Source organism: Sorex araneus, chromosome 4 (genome assembly GCF_027595985.1).
Source record: "Sorex araneus isolate mSorAra2 chromosome 4, mSorAra2.pri, whole genome shotgun sequence".
NCBI classification, from domain to species: Eukaryota; Metazoa; Chordata; class Mammalia; order Eulipotyphla; family Soricidae; genus Sorex; species Sorex araneus.
In genome coordinates this window covers 134,024,401-134,051,194 of record NC_073305.1, presented here as the reverse complement: position 1 = coordinate 134,051,194, position 26,794 = coordinate 134,024,401, and the positions used below count along the sequence as shown (strand labels likewise).

The window sequence follows — 26,794 nt, the reverse complement described above, 5'->3', positions numbered from 1 at the left end:
TGTGCTCCAGTGTAGTAGTTACTTTTCCAGCTTCTAGGGCCATTTCAAATCTTGATTTAGATGATGATGATAGCTCTTAATATATCTGTAATTTCAGGGGGCTTACTGCTCTTTTTTTTTTTTTTAATAAGATTTGACTTTGCCTAGTCTTTGTAGAGGGAGGGAAAACTTAGTTTAACTACTGAGTTCATGATGTGAAATTAAATGACAAAATTAGTATATGAAAATAGTTTCATGATCACCTGTTTTTTGTTTGTTTGATTTTTGTTTTTGAGTTGTACTTTTCAATGTTTAGGGGTTTACTCCTGGCTCTGCACTCAGGAATTACTCCTGGTGGTGCGGTGCATCGGGGACTATAGGGGACACCAGGGATTGCACCTGGGTTGGCTGAATGCAAAGCAAACAAACACCCTACCCTCTGCACTATTGCTTCAGCCACTGATCACTGTTTTTTTTTTTTTTTTGCTATTCTCTCTCTCTCACTTTTTGTTTTGTTTTGGGGCCACATTCATCAGTGCTGAGGGGTTACTCTTGACCTGTGCTCAGCAATTAGTTCTGGCAAACTTGGGGGATCATGTGGTGTGCTGGAAATTGAACCTGTTGAGCGGCATGCAAGGCAAATGCCTCACCAGTGTACTATCGCTTTAACCCTTCTCTCACTTTTTGTGGTGCTGGGACCTCATCTCAGGTCTCGTGTGCAAGGTCTGCATGATACCTCTTGAATCACATCTCTTGCCCTTTCTCATTTTATTTTATATTTTAGTTTTTTGTATTTTTGACTTTTTGGGTTATGTCCGGCAGTGCTCAGGGGTTACTCCTGGCTCTGCACTAGGAATTAGTTGTCACAGTGCTTGGGGGACCATATGGGATGCCAGAGTTTGAACCCGAGTCTGCCGTATGCAAGGCAAATACCTTACCCACTGTACACTGTACTCTGCCTTTGGTCTATCTACCCCCCTACTTGGCTCCCCCACTTCTCACATTGGACTTCTACGTGGCAGCAAAAAGCAAGGAATTTTGGCCTCCCAGTTGTTTCTTCTTTGGATTCTGGTAAATACTTTGTGGATTTCTGATCTTAAGTTGTCAAGGTAAAAAAAAAAAAACAACATTCTGAAGTTCTTAGTAATTAGTAAACTGAATAGTTGGAAAATGCAGACTTAATGAAGAGTATTTAGATTCATACAACAAATTAGATAAGGTCAGAAACCATAAAAAGTTTTTCCCCAGTTAACTCTGAAGCATTTTCTCAGAGTTAAACAGCTGTAGGAGTCAGGGACATAGTGTCTGGAATATATATTCAAAGCGTGTGCCTGACCTGGGTTTGGACTCCACGGCATGCATCTTCACGTCCCTCTATTCCCTGGCCTTTTGTTCACGGATGGATTTCCCTTGCTCTGTAGGGCCAAGTACTGAACTGCTGGCCTGGTTGGCCAAGTATTGAAGGGAGTGGTCACTGGGATCCCTGAGCACTGCTTGGGAGCGCCCTTCCTCGCCCCCCTCGATTAAATAGTGTGTAAGAGCTCTTATTTTTGTAAGTGGCTTCCAAAATAATTTTTTTTTGGGGGCGGGGAGGTGAAACAAGGTCGGTTTTATTGAAACTTAAGAAAGATGTGAGGGGAGTGGGGGAGAAATCCATGTTGGAGAGAACACTGGCTTCTCTAGAGTGGAAATAAGCAAAGAAACAGACAAGGGAGATCATGGGCTTGAAGAGCAAAGTTTTTTCTTTCTTTTTTGGGGGTTGACATTTTGTATTTTTTTGGGGGGGTGGCATGTTCAGTGGTAATCCCGGCTCTGCACTCAGGAATTCCTTCTGGCACTGCTCAGGGAACCATACATATGGGGTGCTGGGGGATTGAGTCTGGGTCAGGTGTATGCAAGGCAAGCATCCTACCCACTGGTCTATCGCTGTAGCCCCCCAAAATGGTTCTTAAAGTATGGTTAAGAAAAAGCATAAGACCATAGAAATTTCTGAAGATCTGTTTAGGGAAAAGATAACAAATTCTGAGGATAACAAATAAGCTTTTTGGAAAATGGGCACAGAGCTTGATATAGCCCATTTGTTTCTACCTTTGCATTGAGCCTCAAGTTTCATTAAATGTGCTACTTTTTATCCTTTGGGGTTTTAAAATTAATTTATTTCTCTTTGTTTTTAAAAAGAACTATGATTCACAAAGTTATTGATAGTTGAGTTTTGGGTATATAGTATTTCAACGCCAATCCCACCACCAGTGTCAACTTCTCTCTACCACTGTTCCTATATTTCCTCTCCACCCCAGCCCCCCACCCTATCCCTGACTGTCATTACGGTACACTACAGTGGTTTCAACTTAGAAACTGTTTTATGTATTGTTGAGTCTGTCTTGGATAGATGTGGATAGATGGCTATACTCCTCATCCATATCACCAGATATGATATAACACCAGTATATCACCAGCTATACCACTCACCCATGTCACCTGTATCACATGATGCCTGTTCACCCATTACTTCCTCTTTTCTTCTTCCCCCCTTGATTTCTTTCCTTCTCTGACTTTCTCCTCTCTACATACTGGGTTGAAGTTGATCTAGACATCCCCCTTTTACTTCTATCATTAGCCTCTCTTCTCCCTGTTTCTTCAATTCAGAGCAAGGACCACATTGAAAATATCCGCTAGGATGATCACCTGTGTGTTAGGTTCCCTTTCCCTTCTCCCTTTTTGCTTTCAAATGATGCTTAAATGGTTTTTATTTCACTTCAATCTTATTTTCTGAACTTGATTAACTTTAGGAAGGAATTAGTAAAACAAACTAAAGTTTTTTTGGTTATAAAATACCTTTTAAGTGTTCTTTACCTTATTGAGGATATTGAGAGTATTAGCAGACTTTGGACTTGAATGAAAATTATTTTAAATTATTTTTGTTTTTCGTTCAGCAAGTAGTTATTGTGTATCTACTATGTGTCTGGTAGTATTCTCGGTGATGTACTGTGATTTAACAAATAGACATGGTATTCAACTCAGGTTTTTGGGGGATATGGCAAGTAGACAAGTAATGACAATATAATTAAGTTACAAGGACAGTATAGGGGTTCCTTGGAAATGCAGAGAATGGACTCTTTATGTTAGTTCCAGGCAGAGTAAATGATGTCTGAACTGAGTTCTATTTTGGTAAGAATTGCTAATAATAGTCAGTAAATAACATGAACTAATTTGTAACTACCTCTGAGATACCTTTCTTTCTTTTTCTTTCTTTCTTTCTTTCTTTCTTTCTTTCTTTCTTTCTTTCTTTCTTTCTTTCTTTCTTTCTTTCTTTCTTTTTCTTTCTTTCCTTCTTTCTTTCTCTCTTTCTCTTTCTCTTTCTCTTTCTCTCTCTCTCTCTTTCTTTCTTTCTTTCTTTCTTTCTTTCTTTCTTTCTTTCTTTCTTTCTTTCTTTCTTTCTTTCTCTCTTTCTTTCTTTCTCTCTTTCTCTCTTTCTCTTTCTTTCTTTCTTTCTTTCTTTCTTTCTTTCTTTCTTTCTTTCTTTCTTTCTTTCTTTCTTTCTCTTTCTCTCTCCCTCCCTCCCTCCCTCCCTCCCTCCCTCCCTTCCTCCCTCCCTCCCTTCCTTCCTTCCTTCCTTCCTTCCTTCCTTCCTTCCTTCCTTCCTTCCTTCCTTCCTTCCCTGGCTCTGCACTCAGGAATCACTCCTCACAGTGCTCGGGGGACCATATGGGATGCTGGGATTTGAACCTGGGTCGGCCGCATGCAAGGCAAACACCCTACCCGCTGTGCTATCGCTCCAGCCCCTGAGACACCTTTATAAGTATTTTTTTGTAATATCTCTTAATTCTCATCTCTTAATTCTCGTAATTACCTTACAAGTTGGAAACAGAGTTGTGAAAGACTAAGCAACTTGCCAAGATTTTAGTTAATAAGTGGTGCTGCTGGGGTTTGACCTCAAGTAGTTTTACTCCAGAGTCTGTGAATAGCCTTTTCCTAGCTAGCCAGCTGAATGCATGAGTGTTCCAGGCAGGGCCCCCTCTTCATCTCTGGGCTGAGATGGGCAGGAAGATAGTATGGAAGCAGCTTTGAAGTAGTAAGTAAGCCAGTGTTAAAGATTTGAGGTATATTTTGGCCAGGTAGGAAAGAATTTGCCTGTGTGTACCAGATGTCTTTGGAGCTACTACTATCCATTAAAACTAAGATTCTGTGCTCAAAGAGCTTGCAGTGAGCCAGTCTGTGCTTTTTTGTGGCTGTAAGTAAACAAAGACTTCATATTATATATCTTGAGACAAGGGATAAGGATTATTTCCTGCAGGAAAGATAATTTGAGTTGTCCTGATGAAGAGAGTTCGAATTTGACAGAGATAGGGAATGAGAATTCTCAGTAGAAAAATACAAGTGAATGAAAGCATGATGGAGAAGTTTAGGGAACATTGAAAGATGGGGATTTATTCTGTTGGAAAAAGTTGGGGTAAATAAAGGTAAGCAAGTAGGTAGAAACTGGATTTTCTAGAGTTTCATTTCAAATAAACTTGAATTATGTTTCTACCAAGAGCTAAAACATGTGGAATATTTTTTTTCCTGTTCTTGAGAATATTTCTTTCTAGTTCTATTGCATTACTCCTACAATGATTAATTTTTGTCTTTGATAATTCTTTCTCAGTATAACAAGTTATGCTACAAAGGGTAAAACAGTTAATCAGTTTATCATGTCATTTCTAAGGTGATATACTTTTCTCTCTCGGATATATATTGGATTTGGGGCCAAATCTGGTGGTGCCCAGGGCTTACTCCTGACTCTGTGCTCAGGGATTACTCCTGGTGGGACTGGGGGATCATTTATGGTGCTGGGGTTAGAACCCATGTCTGCTGCATGCAAGGCAAGAGCCCTACCCGCTGTACTATTTCTCTGGCCTCTACTTACACATTTTAATAAAATCTTTATTTATAAAAACTATGATTACATTCTACATACAACTTTTCTTTTATACTTGGCAATGGTGGGGGTATTATGTACTTATATGATGGTCAAAGTTGCACACTTGTGTATCCTTTTGTGCATTGTGCATGCACACACACACACACACACACACTGTGTATGACACTATTGTGCTCACTAAGGGAATTCAAGGCCTAACTCCTGGATGCCAGATGCTTTACCATATAAAACCGTATGTTTTGACCCCTATATATGATTTGGCGAGGGACAGGGCAGGGAATGCTGTTACTTAACTACTCTTTTCCACTTCCTATGCTTAATTATAATTTTTTCCTTCTAAATTTCTTGACATGAATGGATTAGATGAAATGTTTATATACTTTTTTAGGGTTTTTGGTTATTAACTACAAGAGACTCCAACAAGGTGGAGAGTATATCAGTGTTTCTTTTTTATTTTAGCTTCTCCAGTCTTGGCAATAGTCTTTTTTTCTTTTTAACTTTTTTTTTTTTTCAATTGAATCATCCTGACTGAGATAAATATCTACAAAGTAATAGCAAAGTAATAAACAACTACAAAGTCTGCTATTACTTTGTAGTTGTTTATCAAAGTCTGCTATTACTTTGTAGTTGTTTATCTCAGTCTATACTTACTATACTAAGCAACATACTGGAGAGAATAAACTGGTGTTTTTCAAACGATATGTTTGTGTATATACATACATATTTTACGTATCTATCTATCTATATATATATTTAACGTATTTGCATGGTCTGTATCTGGGTTGACTAAAAAAAAATGTTCCTTAGTGTGGTTTCATGGTTTAATTAATCTAATGAAGCTATAAGTGGTTTATGTAGTTCCTTATAATGAACATTTAGGTTGTTTCCAAAGTTTTATTTATTATAAACGTCTTTGCACAATTGACCCCTTTTTTTTACCATCAACTCTTTAATTTTTTTGTAGTTTATCTTACTAGAAGAATAGTAATAACAATTTTTTTGCATTAAATGATTTATCAGATTCTTTGATATTATTTATTTTATTTTGAGCTAATGTAATAGATACAAGATCATATGTTGAATAACTTATTTGCTTAATATTTATAAGTAATACTTGAGAAGCTATTGTAGACAAAGCTCTACTAGATTCTACAGAATTCAAAGTTGGAAAAGTCTGTGATTGTTACAGGAATTGATAATCCACTGTAGAATTTGAATGGGCAGCATAATGGTGATATGTGACTACTTTACATTGCTTTATGCCTTAATCTTGATATAATGTCTTTGGACTGTTATAGCAATACCATATATATGTATTTACTTATACTTCAAATATCTTTTTCCTAAACAGGAAAATAGTTCTGCTTGCAGGATGGGCATTGTTTTTATTCCTTGCATACAAGGTTTCCAAAACAGACCGTGAATATCAAGAATACAATCCTTATGAAGTATTAAATTTGGATCCTGTAAGTAACATTTTTATGCAGTACATATAAAATAATCTGTGAAAATTCTGTTGACCCATATCTAAAGTAAATTAGGCTGTGCTTTAAAAATCAGACTTTGCTCAGTTATATATATATTTTTAATTAAAATAAGAGATCACATCTCTTCCTCTTTTTTGCTGGGAATGGCTTATGGGTTTTTCACCACACCTAGGAGTGCTTAGAGTATGCAGGGCTTACTTCTGGTTCTGTGCTCAGGAATCACTTCTTGTGGTACTAGTGGGAACCCTATGTGGTGCCAGTGGGTTCAGCCACATGCTAGACAAAATTCCTGTACTATCTCTCAAGCCTTTCATTATTGTTCGTATGTGTAAGATTTTTAGACTACAGTTGATGTTTGTTATCCTGTTAAGTATTGGTCTGCATTTGTTAAAAATGTAAGAATATTTTAAGATGAGACTAGAAGTCAGTGTTCTGTCTATAAATCTTTTTTAAAAGCAGGAGGTTTATTTATGTTGGACAATAAAAATCTTACCACCTTGTAATATTTGACATTTAGGTGGAGTATTATGTTATTTTTTTTTAAGGTGACTTACTACTTTTTTATTTTTTTAATAAATTTTCAAAGAATTTTTAACCGTTTGTCATAGAAAATCAGTTTTTTTTTAATCAGTTTATTCTTGAGTATAATCTTGATTAAACTTGATTCTTGGGTCTCATCAATCCCAGTTGAAAGTTTTTCATATGTGTTGGTAAGAGGTAGAGCTTAAATTAATGGTAGAGATCATCTGGCCTTTTTTTTTTCAATAGAAAAAATGAGGTCTGGAAAATTGGTGTTTGTTCCAGGGTCTCATAGCTTCTTAGTGGCCAATCTGAATCTAGTGTCCTTCCCATATAACCCTCCCCCACAAGCTATTTTTTTATAGTTTCTACTCAGCATGTGACTTGATCAAGAGACACACAATCAAAAGTATTTACTTCTGTTTATCTGCTTTGTAGAAGCTTGCATAAATCCAGTTATTGTGTGTCTTTGAGAATTTTACTTTTTTTTAAGATTAAAAGGTTTTGGGGACATATTTCTGCCCAAAAAAATCTATGAAGAAGCTATTAATAGAAATTGAGTTTAGGAAACAAGGTTAACTTCTAAATTATTAAAATATCGTAAAACATTTGAAACCATATATTATTTAGGTTATAGTTTAGAAAGAAAGTTAACCTTTTGAGTTTGTTTTTTAGCTAGACTTCATTTACAGTGATTATTCTTTGATAATTAAATGTTATTTAAATGTAGCACTATATGGTGTTAACCCTCAAATCATCAATACCTAGTACAGGATTTCACATAGTAGGTGCTCAATAAAATAAAACACTTTGAAAAAGTTAGTGTATCTAGATATATATGTATATATATATGTATATATATATATATTTGGTTTTGGGGCCACACCCAGTTCTGCTCAAGGCTCTACACTCAGGGATCACTCCTGAGAAGTTGGGAGATCATATGGAGTGCTGGGGATTGAACCTGGGTTTGCTAAAGCAAGAGACTTATCCACTGTGTGATCTCCCCAGCCCTTTCCCCAAATAAGTATATTTTGATTTAAATTAACACATTGGGTAAAAATTATGGAACCAAATATACAGGATTAAAGCTATTTGTTTCTGAAAATATTTAAGTTCAAAAGGGAATAAATTATGTTTTATGGCATTGTTTCTAATTTTACTAATATGCAACTTTTCCTTTTAGGGGGCAACAGTAGCAGAAATAAAGAAACAATATCGTTTGCTGTCACTTAAATATCATCCAGATAAAGGAGGTGATGAAGTTATGTTCATGAGAATAGCAAAAGCTTACGCAGCGTAAGTATGAGAGAAGTCATCACCTGTTTCTGGTTTTGTTCTGGGGCCACTCCTGGCTTCGTCAGATGTTGCTCCTGGTGTTGGTGGGGGATCATATAGTACTAGGGATCAAACACGGGTCTTCTGCATGCAGCTCATTTGTTCAGCCTGTTGAAATCTTCGACCCTCCCCCCCAACACACACACACACACACACACACACACTCTCTCTCTCTCTCTCTCTCTCTCTCTCTCTCTCTCTCTCCATTTCTGAGTCACTGGAGTCACAACAAATTTTGGTAAAGATAAATTACACATTTTTATTAAATGTTGACCCATATTGTGAATCTTTGGAACTGTGGCGCCTAACTTAGAGTAGTGCTTTTACCATGTGAAATCAAGTAGTTAGTGATATGTTTATTGAATTGTTTTCTAAGTATCTTGGTTAGAAGAGGATCTATTGTACTTAACACGTTGATTTTACTTTTGATTTTCAACTTAAATTGTATTTTTCTTATTTTGGCAGTGTGTCTTGTCTCAAGACTGCTTCAAGATGAGTTTAATTTTTGGAAAACAGAATAGGCTATAAAATTAGAAGTAGTTATTCCTTGTATTGTTACTCTTATAAAAGAGATAAAGATAAAGGTTAGCTGAGTTCTCCAGGACAGATGATAGATACATTCCCACGCAATGCTTGCATTGAATTAAAGAGTAAAAGTGTTTTATTTTGAGGATTTAATTATATGTAATGTAAGCTAGTTTAAAAACTGTAAATAATAGGATACTCAGCAGACTGTGAAACTGGCATGCAAATAGAGGAGTTCGGAAAATATATTCTTTTATTTTTTTAAGTTGAATCATGTGAGATACACAGTTACAAAGTTGTTCATGGTAGAAAATATTTTCTTATTAATATGCTTGATAAAATTTATTGACTGAGTACCTTTTCCCAGTTTCTTTTTTGAGTATTATTTACAAGGATAAAACTAAGAAAATGTAATAAGTGCTTTTAGGAGGCTGTAAGTGTGTGCTGCATGTCTTGCCTGCCTGGCATATCCTCTGGATTGATAGTTACTCTGGTGGTGTCTCCTTTCTTCCTTCTGTGGCCTCCTTCAAGCATTTATTCTGGCTGCACATATTTTGCTGTGCCTTCGTTGTTGTCTTCAGATCAGTTAAGAATTTCAGAGGATGTCAGATAATCAAAATGATTTAGCATCTTTAACTTTAGTGGTTGGGGCAGTTATATTTCCCCCTCATTTTTTGGGTGTTGTAACATTTTTAAGTTTATGGTTTTGTTTTCAGGTTGCTGAATATCTGATTCTTTATGATGGTGTATTCCAAACACCACAAAAGAATAGTATATGTCCTTTGTTTTCAGATGAGTCACATAATCCATGATATAGTATGTTTTGTATTTCAGATGTCTTAAGTAATTGATGATCTATCAGACAGATGGAGAGCTAAAATGATTATAGGACTCAGAACATTTGTTTTTGGTGGGGAACTCACACCAGGCAGTGCTCAGGGCTTATTCTTGACTTTGAACTCAGGAATTATTCCTAGTGGTGCTCTGGGGACCACATGGGATGCCGGTGATTGAACTCGGGCTTCTACATGCAAGGCATACTTACTGTACTATTCATTTTGCCCCTCAAAACATCTTTAAGTTGTAAAAATCATAACTAGATTAGATAAAAGTGTGTATTTTATTAAATAAAAGTTCTGAATGATGACAATGAAGCTCTTCATTTTTATGTAAATTTCTAGCAGCCTAAGAATAACTGAAGTAACTTTTGGAATGCAGTTCTAGGCTTTGATCTATAAAGTCCTGTAGAATTTATTTCTCTTATTTTTATTTCCTCCTTATTTGTCAGTTAGTAAACAAGTAGGGTCATTTCTGTTTCTATACACCAGATTCTAACTTAAAGGAAAGACTGATTATTTTTGAAGAGTTAGATCAACTATTGAATTCTTTTGACAATAGCATTTGGTCTTCAGATATAAAACCTATCTTTGGGACTGAAGTAATAATATAGCAGGTAAGGCACTTGCCTTGCATGTGGCTTGCCACGGTTCAATCCCCAGTACCACATAGTGTTCCCCTGAGCACTAGATGCTCAGGAGTGATCCCAGAATGCAATATTGGGACAAGTCCTGAGAACTACTGGTTTGTGGGCCAGTAGCCAAGATGTTACTTAAAGCTATTTTAATTTTTAAACAAATTTTTGTGGGTTCTTACATGTGAATATGTAATTTACACACCAAATTCAATGCCACTCACATTTTTTTTTTTTTTTTTTTTTTGCTTTTTGGGTCACACCTGGTGATGCACAGGGGTTACTCCTGGCTCTGCACTCAGGAATCACTCCTGGCGGTACTCGGGACCATATGGGATGCTGGGAATCGAACCCGGGTCGGCCACGTGCAAGGCAAACGCCCTACCCGCTGTGCTATCGCTCCAACCCCAATCACATTTTTTTAAATTTTTTTTATTTTTTTATTTTTAATTAGAGAATCACCGTGAGGGTACAGTTACAGATTTATACACTTTTGTGCTTATACTTCCCTCATACAAAGTTCGGGAACCCATCCCTTCACCAGTGCCCATTCTCCACCACCCGTAAACCCAGCGTCCCTCCCACCCTCCCCAATCCCATCTCCCCCCCACCCCACCCTGCCACTGTGGCAAGGCATTCCCTTCTGTTCTCTCTCTCTAATTAGCTGTTGTGGTTTGCAATAAAGGTGTTGAGTGGCCGCTGTGCTCAGTCTCTAGCCCTCATTCAGCCCGCAACTCCCTTCCCCCACATGGCCTTCGACTACAGTGTAGTTGGTGATCGCTTCTCTGAGTTGACCTTTCCCCGGAACGTGAGGACAGCCTCGAAGCCATGGAGTCAACCTCCTGGTACTTATTTCTACAGTTCTTGGGTGTTAGTCTCCCACTCTGTTATTCTATATACCATAGATGAGTGCAATCTTTCTATGTCTGTCTCTCTCTTTCTTTCTTTCTTTTTTTTTTTTTTTAAATTTTTTATTGAGTCACCATGCGGAAAGTTACAAAGTTTTCAGGTTTAAATCTCAGTTATACAATGCTCGAATACCCATCCCTTCACCAGTGCTCATATTCCACCACCAAGAATCCCAGTATAGCTCCACCCCGCCCCCCCACACCCCTAACCCCCCCACGCCCCTAGCCTCCCTACCCTTAGCCCCCCCCCGCCTGTGTAACTAATAAATTTCACTTTACTTTCACTTTGATTGCATACAATATTTCAACAAAACTCACTATTATTGTTTGGAGAATCTCTCCCCTAAAGTCAGACCTGCTGAAAAGGAAGCATTAGATAATTTGTTTTCCATTGCTGAGGATGAAGAGGTATGAGGTCGAGTGACCACACTTAGCGGCCTCTCAGTTTTGGGTTTCTGTATTTTAGTATTTTAGTAACTAAGTCCAGAGAGATATCTGACAGAAGTTGCATCGTTGCCAACTTGTACTTCTCAGTTACATTATATACCACATATGAGTGCAATCTTTCTATGTCTGTCTCTTTCTTTTTTTTGTTTTTAATTTATTTATTTTTAATTAGAGAATCACCATGAGGGTACAGTTACAGATTTATACACTTTTGTGCTTATACTTCCCTCATACAAAGTTCGGGAACCCATCCCTTCACCAGTGCCCATTCTCCACCACCCGTAAACCCGGCGTCCCTCCCACCCTCCCCAATCCCATCTCCCCCCCACCCCACCCTGCCACTGTGGCAGGGCATTCCCTTCTGTTCTCTCTCTCTAATTAGCTGTTGTGGTTTGCAATAAAGGTGTTGAGTGGCCGCTGTGCTCAGTCTCTAGCCCTTATTCAGCCCGCAACTCCCTTCCCCCACATGGCCTTCGACTACAATGTAGTTGGTGATCGCTTCTCTGAGTTGCCCTTTCCCCAGAATGTGAGGTCAGTCTCCAAGCCATGGAGTCAACCTCCTGGTACTTATTTCTACGATTCTTGGGTGTTAGTCTCCCACTCTGTTATTCTATATGCCATAGATGAGTGCAATCTTTCTATGTCTGTCTCTCTCTTTCTGACTCATTTCACTCAGCATGAAACTTTTCATGCCCATCCACTTAACTACAAAATTCTTGACCTCCTTTTTTCTAACAGTTGCATAGTATTCCATTGTATAGATGTACCAAAGTTTCCTCAACCAGTCATCCGTTCTGGGGCATTCGGGTTTTTTCCAGATTCTGGCTATTGTAAACAGTGCTGCGATGAACATACATGTGCAGATGTTGTTTCGATTGTACTTTTTTGCCTCTCTGGGATATATTCCCAGCAGTGGTATTGCTGGGTCAAATGGGAATTCAATATCTAATTTTTTGAGAGTCGTCCAAATTGTTTTCCAGAAGGGCTGAACCAGTCGGCATTCCCACCAGCAGTGAAGAAGGGTCCCTTTCTCCCCACATCCTCTCCAACAGCAGTTGCTTTTGTTCTTTTGGATGTGTGCTAGTCTCTGTGGTGTGAGGTGGTATCTCATGGTTGTTTTGATCTGCATCTCTCTGATGATTAGTGATGCAGAGCACTTTTTCATGTGCCTTTTGGCCATTCGTATTTCTTCCTTGGTAAAGTTTCTGTTCATTTCTTCGCCCCATTTTTTGATGGGGTTGGATGTTTTCTTCTTGTAGAGTTCAACCAGTGCTTTATATACCATTGATATCAACCCCTTATCTGATGGGTATTGTGTAAATATCCTTTCCCATTCTGTGGATAGTCTTTGTATTCTGGTCACTGTATCTCTTGCGGTGCAGAAGCTTTTTAGTTTAATGTAGTCCCATTTGTTGATCTCTGTTTTTACTAGATTGCTTAGTTCCGTGTCACCTTTGAAGATACCTTTATCTTCAATATCGTGGAGGGTTTCGCCGACCTTGTCTTCAATGTACCTTATGGTTTGCCAATCACATTTTTTTAATTGAATCACTGTGAGACAGTTGCAAAGCTTTCACATTTAAGTCTCAGTCATACAGTGATCAAACACCCATCCCTTCACCAGTGCACATGTTCCACCACCAAGAACCCCAGTATATCTCCCACCAACCCCCCACCCTGTCTGTGTGGCAGATGATTTTCACTTTACTCTCTCTTTACTTTGATTACAATCAATTTTCGACAGAAAACCCGTTATTATCATTTGGAATTTCCCCCCAACAATAAGACCTGCCGAAAAGGCATCATTAGATAATTTGTTTTCTTTTTTCTTTTTTTACTTTTAATTTTTTAATTAGTGAATCACCGTGAGGGTACAGTTACAGATTTATACATTTTTGTGCTTGTGTTTCCCTCATACAATGTTCAAGAACCCATCCCTTCACCAGTGTCCATTCTCCATTACCAATGAACCCAGTATCCCTCCCATCACCCAATCCCATCCCTCCCCACCCTACCCCACCTCTGTGGCAGGGTATTCCCTTTTGTTCTCTCTCTCCTTTTGGGTATTGTGGTTTGCAATAGGGGTATTGAGTGGCCATTGTGTTCAGTCTCTAGTCTACTTTCAGCATGCATCTCCCTTCCCAAGCGGGTCCTCCAACCGCATTTTACTTTACTTGGTGTTTCCTTCTCTATCTCAGCTGCCTTTTCCCCCAGCATGTGAGGCCAGCTTCCAAGCCATGGAGCCAACCTCCTGGTACTTATTTCTACTATTCTTGGGTGTTAGTCTCCTTCTCTGTTATTTTATACTCCACAGATGAGTGCAGTCTTTCTATGTCTATCTCTGTCTTTCTGACTCATTTCACTTAGCATGATACATTCCATATCGGTCCACTTATATGCAAAGTTCATGACTTCATCTTTTCTAACAGCTGCATAGTATTCCATTGTGTAGATGTACCAAAGTTTCTGTCATCTGTTCTTGGACACTTGGGTTTTTTCCATATTCTGGTTATTATAAATAGTGCTGCGATGAACATATAAGTGCAGATGTCATTTCGACTATACTTTTTTGCTTCTCTGGGATATATTCCCAGCAGTGGTATTGCTGGGTCAAATGGGAGCTCAGTTTCTAATTTTTTGAGAAACGTCCATATTGTTTTCCAAAAGGGCTGAACCAGTCGGCATTCCCACCAGCAGTGTATAAGGGTCCCTTTCTCCCCACATCCACGCCAACAGAGGTTGCTTTTGTTCTTTTGGATGTGTACCAGTCTCTGTGGTGTGAGGTGGTATCTCATGTTTGTTTTGATCTGCATCTCCTTAATGATTAGTGATGCAGAGCATTTTTTCATGTGCCTTTTGGCCATTTGTATCTCTTCCTTGGGAAAGTTTCTGTTCATTTCTTTGCCCCATTTTCAGATGGGATTGGATGTTTTCTTGTAGAGTTCAACTAGTCCACTCACATTCTTTAGATCAGGATTCACAATATGGAGTTTTTGAAATTGTAAACAGAATTTGCATTTTTTTTCCTGAAGATAAAATGGGCATAGATTTTCTTAGGTTTTTGATTGGTTCTGTTCCAACACTTTCATTCCCCTAAAGGGTTTAAATCATGTATAGAAAATATCAAGGAAAAAAATGAACAGACTGGAGTGATATTACAGCAGTTAAGATGTTTGCCTTGTGTGCAGCCTACTGATATTCAGTCCTCAGCATCACATATGGTCCTCTAAGCCCACCAGGAGTGTTCTCTGAGCAGAGTCAGGAGTAAGCACTAAGCATTGCTGAGTTTGACCAAAATCAGTAACAGAAACCAAAAAAAAAGTCAAAAAAAGCCCCAAAGCCCCAAATCCTCACATTAGTATTGTTGATCTTGTTTAAGCTTATATGAATTGTATTAAAATTACATACTAATGATATATTCTGAGTTGAAGGATATTAGTTGCTTGTTTTTTTTGTGTGTCATACCCCTTTATTTGAAGCAAGATGGTTGTAGCTTCCAAGCAGATTGAACCTGGGGTTCCTGAATGCAAAGTCTATGTTCCAGTACTTTGCGCTATCTCGCTGGCTTTATCAGTTGTTTTTTGACCCCAGTTCTTCAGAAACATTGATTCCTTTAATTGGAATATTTGGCTGGGTGCCTATCACATAGCATCTCTCTTTGTATAGCTTGGTTTATTGGTTGAGTTAGTGAAATTGTAAGGAGGGGTGTATGTGTGTAGTTTGAAAAATCAAATACTTTTTTTAGTGAACTGACCTTTGTTTTGAAGAATTGAAAATCATTGTTTAAAGTAGTGATGTATTGTGCTGCCGTAATCAGGCATTAAAAAAAAGAGAGATTTATTTATTTTTTGGGGATAAGTATCTGAGTAGACAATAGGATATAGACAGGGAAAAAAATGTCTAAAAAAATCTCTGGGTGGGATGGATAATAGTCTGGGGAAATCGGGGCAAAAAACAAATCAAAACTTTTTTGAGTGGGGGGCACCCCTGGCAGTGCTCAGGTCTTTTTCTTGGCTCTGCACTCAGAGATTGCTCCTGATGGGGGTGTTGGCATCCAATCTGGCTCAGCCCTACCTGCTGATTCCCAGGGCACAATTTTTTTTTGTGTGTGTGTTATATGTTCTTTAATTTCATTAACACAACTCTGTGAATATGATTCACTGGTCAGTATAAACTACATATAATATGGATTACAAGGAATTGCGTTAGAAAGATCTGGTTATCTCATACAACTTTCTCAGAGTGCAAAGAGAAATGCCTAGCCCACACTGTCTTTTTCTTTGCCAGACCACCTTCCATTCAGAGAATGAAGACTGGCACTTCATTCTGCTTATCTCCTTTCTGGAATTTCACTTCCATGTCCTTCCACAATTCTCTTGTTACCCAAGTTGTCCCAGTGAACTCGGTGTGTACTGCTGATGTGCCAAAATATCCACGTGATATCACTTACCACTAGTTCTTAAAAGTAGATGTTATTTCCCTCATTTTAAGGTCATGAAACTTAGTAATTTTTCAAGTAGTGAGTTCACAGATCCAATGACCCTTCTTTCAGTCCTGAAAATGACCTAAATCATTTGGAGCTTTCCTAATTATTGGAAGACACAGGGCAATTTATGTCAACTCCCTCACAAATGAAATAGATTGTATTGACTTAACATGAAAAAAATAGCTAGTAATAGATAACTAGCCTTTGTTAAGTGTCTACTCTGTGACACACATTTCTCCCACCCACAAATTACATAGATTATTTCATTTACTCCTCATTCTTTCTCCATGAAGTGGGTGCTATTATTATTTCTTCCTTTCCCTTCCCTTCCCTTCCCTCCCGTCCCCTCCTCCTCCACTCCTCCTTCCCCCCTCCTCCTCCCCTCCTCCTTCCCCCCTCCTCCTCCCCTCCTCCTTCCCCTCCTCCTCCTCCCCTCCCTCTTCCTCCCCTCTCCCCTCCCCCTCTCCCTTCCCCCTCCCCTCTCCCCTCCTCCTCTCCTCTCACCCCTCCTCTCTCTCCCCTCTTCCCTTTCCCCTTCCCCCTTCCGGTCCCATCTCTTCCCTTCTCTTCGTTGTTGTTATCATGACTAGTGACAGTATACTTGGTAGTAGAGTTTGCACAAATGGTTGTCATGCTGCCTGGGAGTTGCATAATTTAGGCGTGGTGACCATACTCACTTGGTTATGATACTCTTTTTGTTGTGGTGTTGTTGATCATAGTGGCTTTCCCACCAGGATTTACTAGATGTGTGGAGCAGTGCTGGGAATACAGTTCAAGGCCTCATCCTACAAGGCAGGTGTTCTCCTATCAAGCAACCCCGAAAATAGCAAAATAAATACTATTATTACCTTTATTTCAGAGGTGAGGAAACTGAAGCACAGAAATGTTAAAAGATTTACCCAACTTCTCAGAAGTAGGAATGGCCTTTGAGTCTTGGCAATTGCAGTGAGCAAATTACCGTGCTCTTACTTGCTTCACCATCTGCAATGTAGTGGATCTGGCTTCATGGGGAATCATTGAACTAGTAGAATATGCTTGGGTAAACTACTGCAGGATCTCCATGTCTATTTGTGACAAACCATGATTGAATTTACTTAAACCACAACAATAGGTATAACTCCCAGTGACTTCATTCCTATTCAGTAGCATGTACCTGGACCAGAAGGCACTTATCTTCATGACAATTACATAAGAAACTTATTTGTGCCCTCCAGCCCCCCACCCTCCTTTTTAGTGTGTTTTGTTTTTGGCCACATCCAGTGATGCTCAGGGGTTATTCCTGGCTCTGCACTCATGAATTACTTCTGGCAGCTTGGGTATCCTAGGGTTCGAACCCCAGTCAGTCAAACAAGGTCACAGTTTTTTGAAGAGTGTTATTCAATTAGCAGAAAAGAATTTTAGTGCTACTCTATTTTTTTTTATTGCTTTCAATTTTTTATTTTAATTTTTAAATTTTTTAAATTTTATTGAATCACCATGTGGAAAGTTACAAAGTTCTCAGGCTTATGTCTCAGTTATACAATATTCAAACACCCATCCCTTCACCAGTGCCCATATTCTACCACCAAAAACCCCAGTATGCCTCCCGCCCCCGCCCCCCCACCCCCAACTGCTTTTAACTGATGAATTTCACTTCATTTTCTCTTTACCTTGATTACATTCCATATTTCAACACAAAACTCACTATTATTGTTGGAGTTTCACCCAGAGAAAGACAGCCCTTCTACCAAGGAAGCATTTGATAGTTTTCCATTGCTTAGAATGAAGAGATATATAGTCCCACTGCTCCAAGTACATAACTCTTTTTTTCTTTTCCTTTTTTTTTTTATTCCCCTTCCTGCGCCTCATAATATGGTGGACGCCATGCTGCGTTTCTCCCCGAAAATGGGAAACAACAGGGAAAGAGGGATATTTCCTCTTCTTGGCCAGCGTGGGGCTATGGCTTAGTTCACAGTCTAGAGAAATGGCTGCTACTTTGATTACTTTCAATATTTCAACAAAAAACTCACTGTTATTGTTTGGAGTTTCCCCACAAAGTCAGACCTGCTAAAAAGGAACCGTTTCACATTGCTGACAATTAAGAGATGTTAAGTCACGTGACTGCAACTGGCTGTGCGGTTTTGGAATTCTGTATAAAGTCCAGGGAAAATTCTGCCAGAAATTGCATAGCCCAGCTCACAGTCCCAGTGCATTGCTGTAAGAAGCCACTCTGGGTGCCAAAATGGGTTAGAAGACCTCTGGAATCAAAGTCTTTAGGAGCAGAGGGTCAGTTTCACGCTCAGCAGCTCCAGATTTATCTGGGCCGAGGGAGTGCTAGTAATGCCCACTTCCCATGATTGCCTATGAGCCACAAATTGCAAAAACCGTATAACTCTGGGTTAGGAGTCTTAGAAGGTGGCTCTCGCCACGTGGATATTGCTGCCGCCGCCATTTTCCATGCAGAAAAACGGTGGAGAGGAAAAATCCATCCCCGGGCAGCACGGAGTTGTAACCCAGCTCACAGTCCCAGTGCATTGCTGTGAGAAGCCGCTCTGGGTGCCAAAGTGGGTTAGAAGACCTCTGGAATCAAAGTCTTTAGGAGCAGAGGGTCCAGTGCTACTCTTATTAACTTGCAACCTCTGTGATAATGTATCATTGTCTCCTCTGTTTGACTGTGGCTTTAGGTCAAATACTGTGTGTGGAATTGGATGTAGAGTTAAGGACAAAAAATGTCAAGACACTTATTTTTACAAAAATTAAATTGTTCAGTTAAAAAAGTATTTTCAGATCATTCAAAATTAATTTGTAGTTTGGGCCATTTCTGAAAGTCGCTTCTGTGTTATCTCTCAGAATGGAACTTTGTTGAACAGAAGCTACGTTGCAAATGTTCTGAGAAACAGAAATACGGCCACTGAACTGAGGCTGTTGTGAATGATTTAAAACTTGCCTTTCTCAAGGTTTGACACTGCACAGCTTCCAGACTCTACCAGGTGTAGCTCTTGTTACTTCCGGCACTGCTAGACCCTAGCCACACTTCATCTTGGGGCTGGTCTCTTGAGCAGTTCTTTGGAGGCCCTTATACCACTGGGGGGAAAATATGACTACATTGTCTTTTTGGGGGGTGGCAATGCTCAGGGATTATATGCAGTTCCGGTGCTCAAACCCAGGTTGGCTGCATGCAAGGCAAATGCTGTTCCCTTGTGTTAGCTTTTCTGCTGAACATTACATTTGGACATAAACATAATTTTGTAGTTTATCTACAAAGAAAATACCTTTCTTATAAGATAAGGGAATAAAGGCATTCCTTTTTATGAAGGGATTGCCTTTCTTCTTTTATTAGTAATCATTTTTGATGTGTGTGCTTTTGCTTCTTTAATTAAAACATTCTTGAAGAATTGAAATAAATTTTTTTTTCTGTAACAGATACAAGTGGGACCTGAGAGGCCTGAAACGAAATCATTCTGACTTGCTCCATGCTTTGAACCATTGTTCTGATTCAGTTTTTAAAAATAAGAATTCACTACTACTTTGATATGACCTGGGCTAGGGAGTTGATGCTTTTAGTAAAGGTGTTTTAGTAGGTATTTTCCTGGCCTTGCTACAGTTGCTTTAAGAGAAATTTGTGATCTCAGCACATTGCAGATAATCTTTTATAATCATAGAGTTTTGTAGGTGTTTGTTTGTTGCTTTGAGAATGTGGTGCCAGTTTGGAGGTAATTTTGTGTTAATGTTTGTTAATATAGAATTATTAGTCATAGCTTGTTAGTCATACTTCTACATTCCCAGAATAAGCTTTTATTCAGCAGAGTTCCACATTGAGAGGTTATGCATGTTAATATTTACCTTAAATTTATTTAGATTTTAAAAATAATTTTGATCTAAATTTATTTATAAAATAATAAAAACCAGTCACATCTCTATTAAGGTGCTAAGGATATTCAAGATAGTTTGGAACATCATGAGGAATAACAGTCACTTTAGTCTTTAATCCTGCTTTCTCTCTCAGAAAATGTAGTAGCCTTTGAAGTTTGTTCTGGTTTGAACTGGTTAATCTTGATAACCCAGGTTCTTGAGTCAGGAATTCGATGCCAGGGCTCAGTAGTTGGCAGTCTTTGTGAACACGCATTCCTTCCCTCTATTTCTCACCCTCATGCTCTTCTTTCAGCCGATTTCAGAGATTTTTCTTGATTCTCTGCAATATCTTCAAGAAATGTATTGATGGTGATTTGTCTATAGCACCGAGCTTATGTTGTCAGGGAGGTGGTTGGGAGAAATCATTTTGGACACTGATGATGAGTGTGGTGCAGGAATGATGTATGCATGAAAAGCATAAGAGATAACCAATATTATAAATTCTGGTACCTCCTAGAAGTGGTTCAAAAAAAAGGAAATGAGCTGATTAATGGAATTTTTTAGATGTGGCTTTCTAATTGTGCAACTTTGTTCATTTTTATGCTAGTCTAACAGATGAAGAGTCCCGGAAAAATTGGGAAGAGTTTGGAAATCCAGATGGACCTCAAGGTGTGGTAAATGATGAGTAAAAAATTCTGGGGATTGGTATACATTATGAAAATGTTAGCTAGATTGGAAAGTAGGTGGGAGTTTTCTTAGTTTATGAATGTGAAAAATTAAAATCACAAGAGATTACTGAGAAGTCAATTGACTTCCTTTTAATTTTTACTTTGTTTTTTCTGTCTAAAGACTAGCTTGAGGGGCCAGAGAGATAGCGCAGTGGGAAAGGTGCTAGCCATCCACGTGGCCAACCCAGGTTCAGTCTCTGGCATTGTGTATGGCTCCCTGAGCACCACTACAAGTGATTTCAGAGTGCAGTACCAGGAGTAACCCCTGAGCATTGCCAGGTGTGGCCCAAACAACAACAACAAAAAAACCTCAAACTCCGAAAAAAGACTAGTTAATTTCATGAGTGGTTGATATTCATCATTTTCAATTACTTGATAAAAAATAGTGTATTTACTAGCTTTAAATATTAACTTGTAAAGTTGGAGTGTGTATTTAAATTCAGTACAGGCAAAAGAATTCAGGTTTTCTAGGAAGAATGGATACTTTGGGCTTTCTCCTGTCTTAAAAAATGTGGAGTTATGGGGCTGGAGAGATAGCACAGCGGGTAGGGCGTTTGCCTTGCACGAGGCCGACCCCGGTTCAAATCCCAGCATCCCATATGGTCCCTTGAGCGCCGCCAGGGGTAATTCCTGAGTGCAGAGTCAGGAGTAACCCCTGTGCATCGCCAGGGTGACCCAAAAAGAAAAAAAAAATGTGGAGTTATATAATTACCAGTAATAAAAATAGTAATAATTCAATTATAGTCTGAAAAAATTGGGCCCTAGTTTAGCCATAAATTTCTTCTAAGGTAACTGTCAGTAGGGCCAGGAAAATACCTACTAAAATTCCTTTTCTAACTCCCTAGCCCAAGCCATATCAAACTAGCAGTGATTTCTTATTTTTAAAAACTGAATCGGGACAATGATTCAGGGCATGGAGCAAGTCAGAATGATTTGGTTTTAAACCCCACTTGTAACTGTTATAGATTTTTTTTTTTTTAATTTCAACTCTTCAAGAGCATTTTGATCCCTGAGCTGTCTTCCAGCCTCCATTTTCCAGTTTAATAGATAGTTTCTCTAGATATAAACCATATCCCTAACTTTTATGTAGTGGGGTACACACATAATATCTTTCTCAATGCTTTTTGTTGATGGGGGGCCAAAATTTTGGGAAATAAATATAAAACCAGAAATGGAGACTCTAGACAAATATTCTTCCTATTTTAGCCACAAGTTTTGGAATTGCCCTGCCAGCATGGATAGTTGACCAGAAAAACTCAATTTTGGTGAGTGAATTCAAATAATACACATTCTAACATGTTTGACATTATCTTGGTTATACAAAGAGATCTTTTAAAAAGAAATTGGCATAATTGTTTTCAATTTAACTTTATTTGTGAAAACTTTGTCCATATATGCAGAAAAGAACTGGTTTCCATTACAGGTTTCACCTGCTGTCTGAATGTAGATTGTTCCTATTTTTGTTTCTGTTTGGTATGATTTGGTTGTGTGTGTTGGAGGAGGGGCAGGGGGGGCATTATGTAGCTGTTTCCAAGTATACCAAATGGTGCTTAGGGCTTTCTCTTCACTCTGTGCTCAGGAATCACTCCTGCTAGGGCTCAGGGGACCGTATTTGGTACCAGGGTTTGAATCCAGTCAGATACATGCAAGGCAAGCACCTTACCCACTGTTCTCCAGCTCCTTATTTGGTATGATTTGGTAAGCTAGTTTTTAGGTCTGGTATTATTCTTATCGTAAGTTTATATGAAATGTTTTTTGAGCCTTCCCAAATTATCTGTCCTATGCTTTCAGGTAGGTAAGGGACACCTTCACAATATTGCTGATTTTCAGCGTTGTATTGTTATTTTAATTTTTGTTTTCTGTTTTTGTGTCACACTGTGGTGCTCAGGGTTTACTCCTGGCTCTTCATTCAGGAATTACTCCTACTGGGCTTGGAGTCCATATGGGATGCCAGGGATCGAACCCAGGTCAACTGCTGCACACTTGCTCTGGCTCTGGGGCATTGTATTTTAACTTTAGTTAAATAAAACAAAACACTTTTTTTCTTGGGGGCGGGGGTTGGGATCAGGAGGTGCTCTTCAAGTGGTGCCCAGAGCCCCTCCCAAAGATTCTTGGCCCTCTGAACTGGTGGTCCATTACAAGGGTCTGAGGATTCGGTGCTACAGGGTCCTGTAGTGCTGGGAATTCCTTGTGCCACCCCAGTGGTGCCCTGGAGCCTCCCAGGCTGCACCCAGTGATGCTTGGGGGCCCACATGTGGTGCCTGGTGATTGAACCTGGGTTGGCTGTTTGCCAGGCATGTTCCTTAATACTCTACTCTTTCTCCAGCTTTTGAGTTTTAAATCTTTAAGTTCTGATAATTTCTTTTGGAAGCAGTTTCATATCTGCTCTTTCTTTAAAATTATCTTTTATTTAGCTTTGTATTTAATTATGAGAAACATCAAAAAGTCTTATATATTTATTGATTATTTGCATCAGAGTCTATGTTTTGTATTGCTGGGTATGATACCCAGAGCCTTATAAGGCAGGTGCTCTACCACTCAGCAACGTTCCTTGGCCCACGAAGACTTCCCACCCCAACATCTCCACCCCTCCCCTTTTCTCCTCTTTGTGATGGTTTTGATGACCAGGGAGCGGTCACACATACTTGGTTGTGCTCACTGGAAGTTGCACACTTAAGTCATGTTCTTGTACTTGTAGTGCTGGCATGTGTTGTATGTTTGGTTTACATTGTGTTTGCATACACAGTGTACTGGAGATGGCGCATTTCTTATTGTTGCAATGGGGTTCACAAGCATCTATCTGCTTGCAGTTTACTTAGTATTGTGCATTGCTCCTGGTGATCAGACTCTTAGCCTTATGCTTGTGAGGCAGGTGCAGTGCCTCCAATCCAAATTCTCATGCTTAGATCAGCCACTTCTGGTGTGTTTATCCAAAGCAGTACACCAAATTTAAATGATCTTTCCTTTCCCCAGGCTAAATTAACTTTCCTGTCAGCAGACTGTGTGTATTCCGTTGAACTTCAGAAGGGAGTAGGACTTTAGCTTCTAGTCAGTGATAAATGCTATAATTAAAACCTCAGGAATTATTTTAACCTGTTGTTCAGCAAGAGATGATTCCCTGCTTCAGTTTTCTTGAGAATAATGAGAAGCTATCTTTGAATCAACAGCAACAACAGCAACAACAAAATCCTATTGTGTGTAATTTGTTTTGAAACTGGCTATTGAAAGGTAAATTTTGAATGGTAGGCTAGATTAGTATTTGTTATCTTGAAGGTACATAGTTGCTGTCTATATGAGCAGGTTTGTCATGCTTAAGGTTATTCTGGAACTAGAGAAGAACAAGATAGCAGCCAGATTCAGGATAATGCTATAGGAGAAAAATTGAAGACCAGGTGACAAATGACATGGAAACAAAAGAGTATGCAGCACACTGTTTGCAAAGGTGTGGCTATATAAGTTCTTGACTGGCAAGGATATATAGTTTATAAAAGTTGTTTTGCTAGTATTACAGGACTGGAGTGATAGCACAGCAGGTAGGGTGTTTGCCTTGCATGTGGCCGACCTGGGTTTGATTCTTCCGCTCCTCTTGGAGAGCCTGGCAAGCTACTGAGAGTATCCTGCCCGCACGGCATAGCCTGGCAAGCTACCCATGGCGTATTTGATATGCCAAAAATAGTAACAACAAGTCTCACAATGGAGACGTTACTGGTGCCCCCTCGAGCAGATTGATGAGCAATGGGATGACAGTGCTACAGTGCATGTATAGACTATTAGTAATTCTCATTTTGAAAGTAATTAAGTGGATAAGAGCCTGGGCTCTAGAGTTGTGGTATATCTGGATTCAGATCCTGACTCCACCACTTCCCAAAGCTGTGCAACATAGAATATAATATGTAACATATGTGTTACAGGCTTCTATCTGGAAAGAAAAATGATAATGGTCCCTTCCTTACTGAGTTCGAAAATAAGGGTTAAATAATATAATACATGAGTCATCCTTTTAATAGTGCCTCCCACATTGGCAGTCTCAAAATCAGTGTTTATGAATTCTTTATAGTTTTTCATAAAGGGAAAACAATCATTGGTCTCTTTTCAATTCTAGGTTTTACTTGTATATGGCTTGGCATTCATGGTTATCCTTCCAGTTGTTGTGGTAAGTTTTAGTTTATTTACTTTGGGGGGGGCACATTCAGCAGTGCTCAGGATTTACTCCTGCCTTTGTGCTCAAGAATCACTCCTGGTGGGGCTAGGGGGATCATATGGAGTGCTGGGGATTGAACTGGGATGTCCGTGTGCAAGATCAGGGGGATTGAGCCAGGATGTCCGTGTGCAAGATCAGTGCCCTATCTACTCTCTCTCTGGCTCACATGTCTAGTTTCCTTTTCAATTAACTATTTTTCTTTTGGAAAAGGGATTGGTGGTGTGCTTTGGAGTATCCCTATACAATTTTAATTTGTATTAGAATATAATTCATTAGTGCTTAAACCTTAAACGTACATTAAAAATTTAGGTGTGTTTTAACAAGATCTTTCAAAGCTGACATCACTTGAGTATGTTGAAGTGTATTTCACACAACTGAGATTATAGAGCTGTGTTTAGAGTTTACAGTCTCAGTCTTTCTTTGCCACTTTCTTTAACTTGATTTTTTGTGAACTTCTGCTAAGTTTGGTGCTTAACCTTCCAAACACATACTTTTAAGGAAAAAAATGGGAAAAATAGAGGTGGCACAATAGCACAAAGGGTTGGAATGCATGCAAGACTCGAAGGTCAGTCCCTGGCATAATTTGCCACCCCCCTCCCCTTTCAGATTTATTTCTGGTGAACCCTTAGCATCACCCAGCCTGAGCATAAACTATCAGGCTGGCTTAACAGGACTGAGAATTGCTGGTTGTGGCCCTGAGTCCCCAAGTACTCCTGGGAAGATCTCTAATTTTTAATAAAAAGGAAAAATAGGAAAGAATACTACTATATTTGTTTTGTAACTGTTTTACCTTCTTGTGTTAGGAGCAAAGTATATAGAGCAGCCCCATTTTTAAGGATAGCTATGTAGCAATACCTTAAAGTTGATGATTTTATTGTTTCCTTACTGGTGATTTTCTTTTGGATCTTTCTCTAGGAGTACTGTTATGAGGCTAATTATGACCTGTCTTACCTTTTTCTTAGAATTGTGTGAGGATCCTGTCAGACAGAATAAGTGAAATGAAAGCATATCAGCAGTAAAAATTGATTTCTGTGCTTACCAAATTAAAGGCATACTGTTTGTCAGGAACCAGCTGATCACAATAGCTCACAATAGCTTGTTTCATTTTTATTTTGTTTTCAGTTTTTAGCTAAAGATTAAGTTTTAGTCATATATATATGTAGGAAGGTAGGTTGATATTTGGTCTTGTGGCAGTATAAATATTTGTGAAATCATTTGAAATATCTGACAGTGTTTGTTCTACTTCTCAGGTAATTTTTGGTTCATGTACATTTGGAAGATTTAGCCACAAAGGTTATTCTTCTTCATATTTGATATATGTTATAATTTTCATAGTTTGCTTCTTCTTTATTTATATTTTAGGGCTCCTGGTGGTATCGCTCAATACGCTATAGTGGAGACCAAATTCTAATACGCACAACACAGATTTATACATACTTTGTTTATAAAACCCGGAATATGGATATGAAACGTAAGTAAATTTAAATAACTATTGTTTTCTGTATCTTTATGTGAAAAAATTCCACTGTATAGTTTTATAGATACTTCTTGAAGTAATAATGCTGGAGGAAAGACATGTTATACTCTTAGTCATTTTTATTGATCTGTATATCTGTTAGACTTAGGGCTCCTGGAAGCAATGCATGTGTTCCAGCTCTATGATCTGTCTCCCATGCCTCCATCCTACTCTTTTTTTCTGGGAGAAATTATGCTTCTTAGTAGTGGAGAACTGATGATGATTTTAACATTGCGCATGGAATACTCACTCTAGGATGAATGAAATTTCTTAGGAGGAGAAATTAGTGGGGAAGTAAATTGATTTGTATAATTTTATCTCTCTCTTTTGTTCTTAGGTCTTATCATGGTTTTGGCAGGAGCCTCTGAATTTGACCCTCAGTACAATAAAGATGCCACAAGCCGGCCAACAGATAATATACTGATACCTCAGGTTAGGCC

The 26,794-nt window shown here is 38.8% G+C and overlaps 1 protein-coding gene across 2 annotated transcripts in view; it reads left to right on the top strand.

Moving 5' to 3' along the window:
• Positions 1-26,794, top strand: part of SEC63 (SEC63 homolog, protein translocation regulator) — a 70,985-nt gene that overhangs the window by 21,254 nt on the left and 22,937 nt on the right. For both annotated transcript variants that reach the window (XM_055135907.1, XM_055135906.1), the window contains exons 3-9: positions 6,249-6,363; positions 8,090-8,202; positions 20,517-20,578; positions 21,844-21,902; positions 24,740-24,790; positions 26,201-26,309; positions 26,692-26,786. In XM_055135907.1, the coding sequence (XP_054991882.1) occupies positions 6,249-6,363; positions 8,090-8,202; positions 20,517-20,578; positions 21,844-21,902; positions 24,740-24,790; positions 26,201-26,309; positions 26,692-26,786 (604 nt within the window). The remainder of the gene's footprint in view (positions 1-6,248; positions 6,364-8,089; positions 8,203-20,516; positions 20,579-21,843; positions 21,903-24,739; positions 24,791-26,200; positions 26,310-26,691; positions 26,787-26,794) is intronic.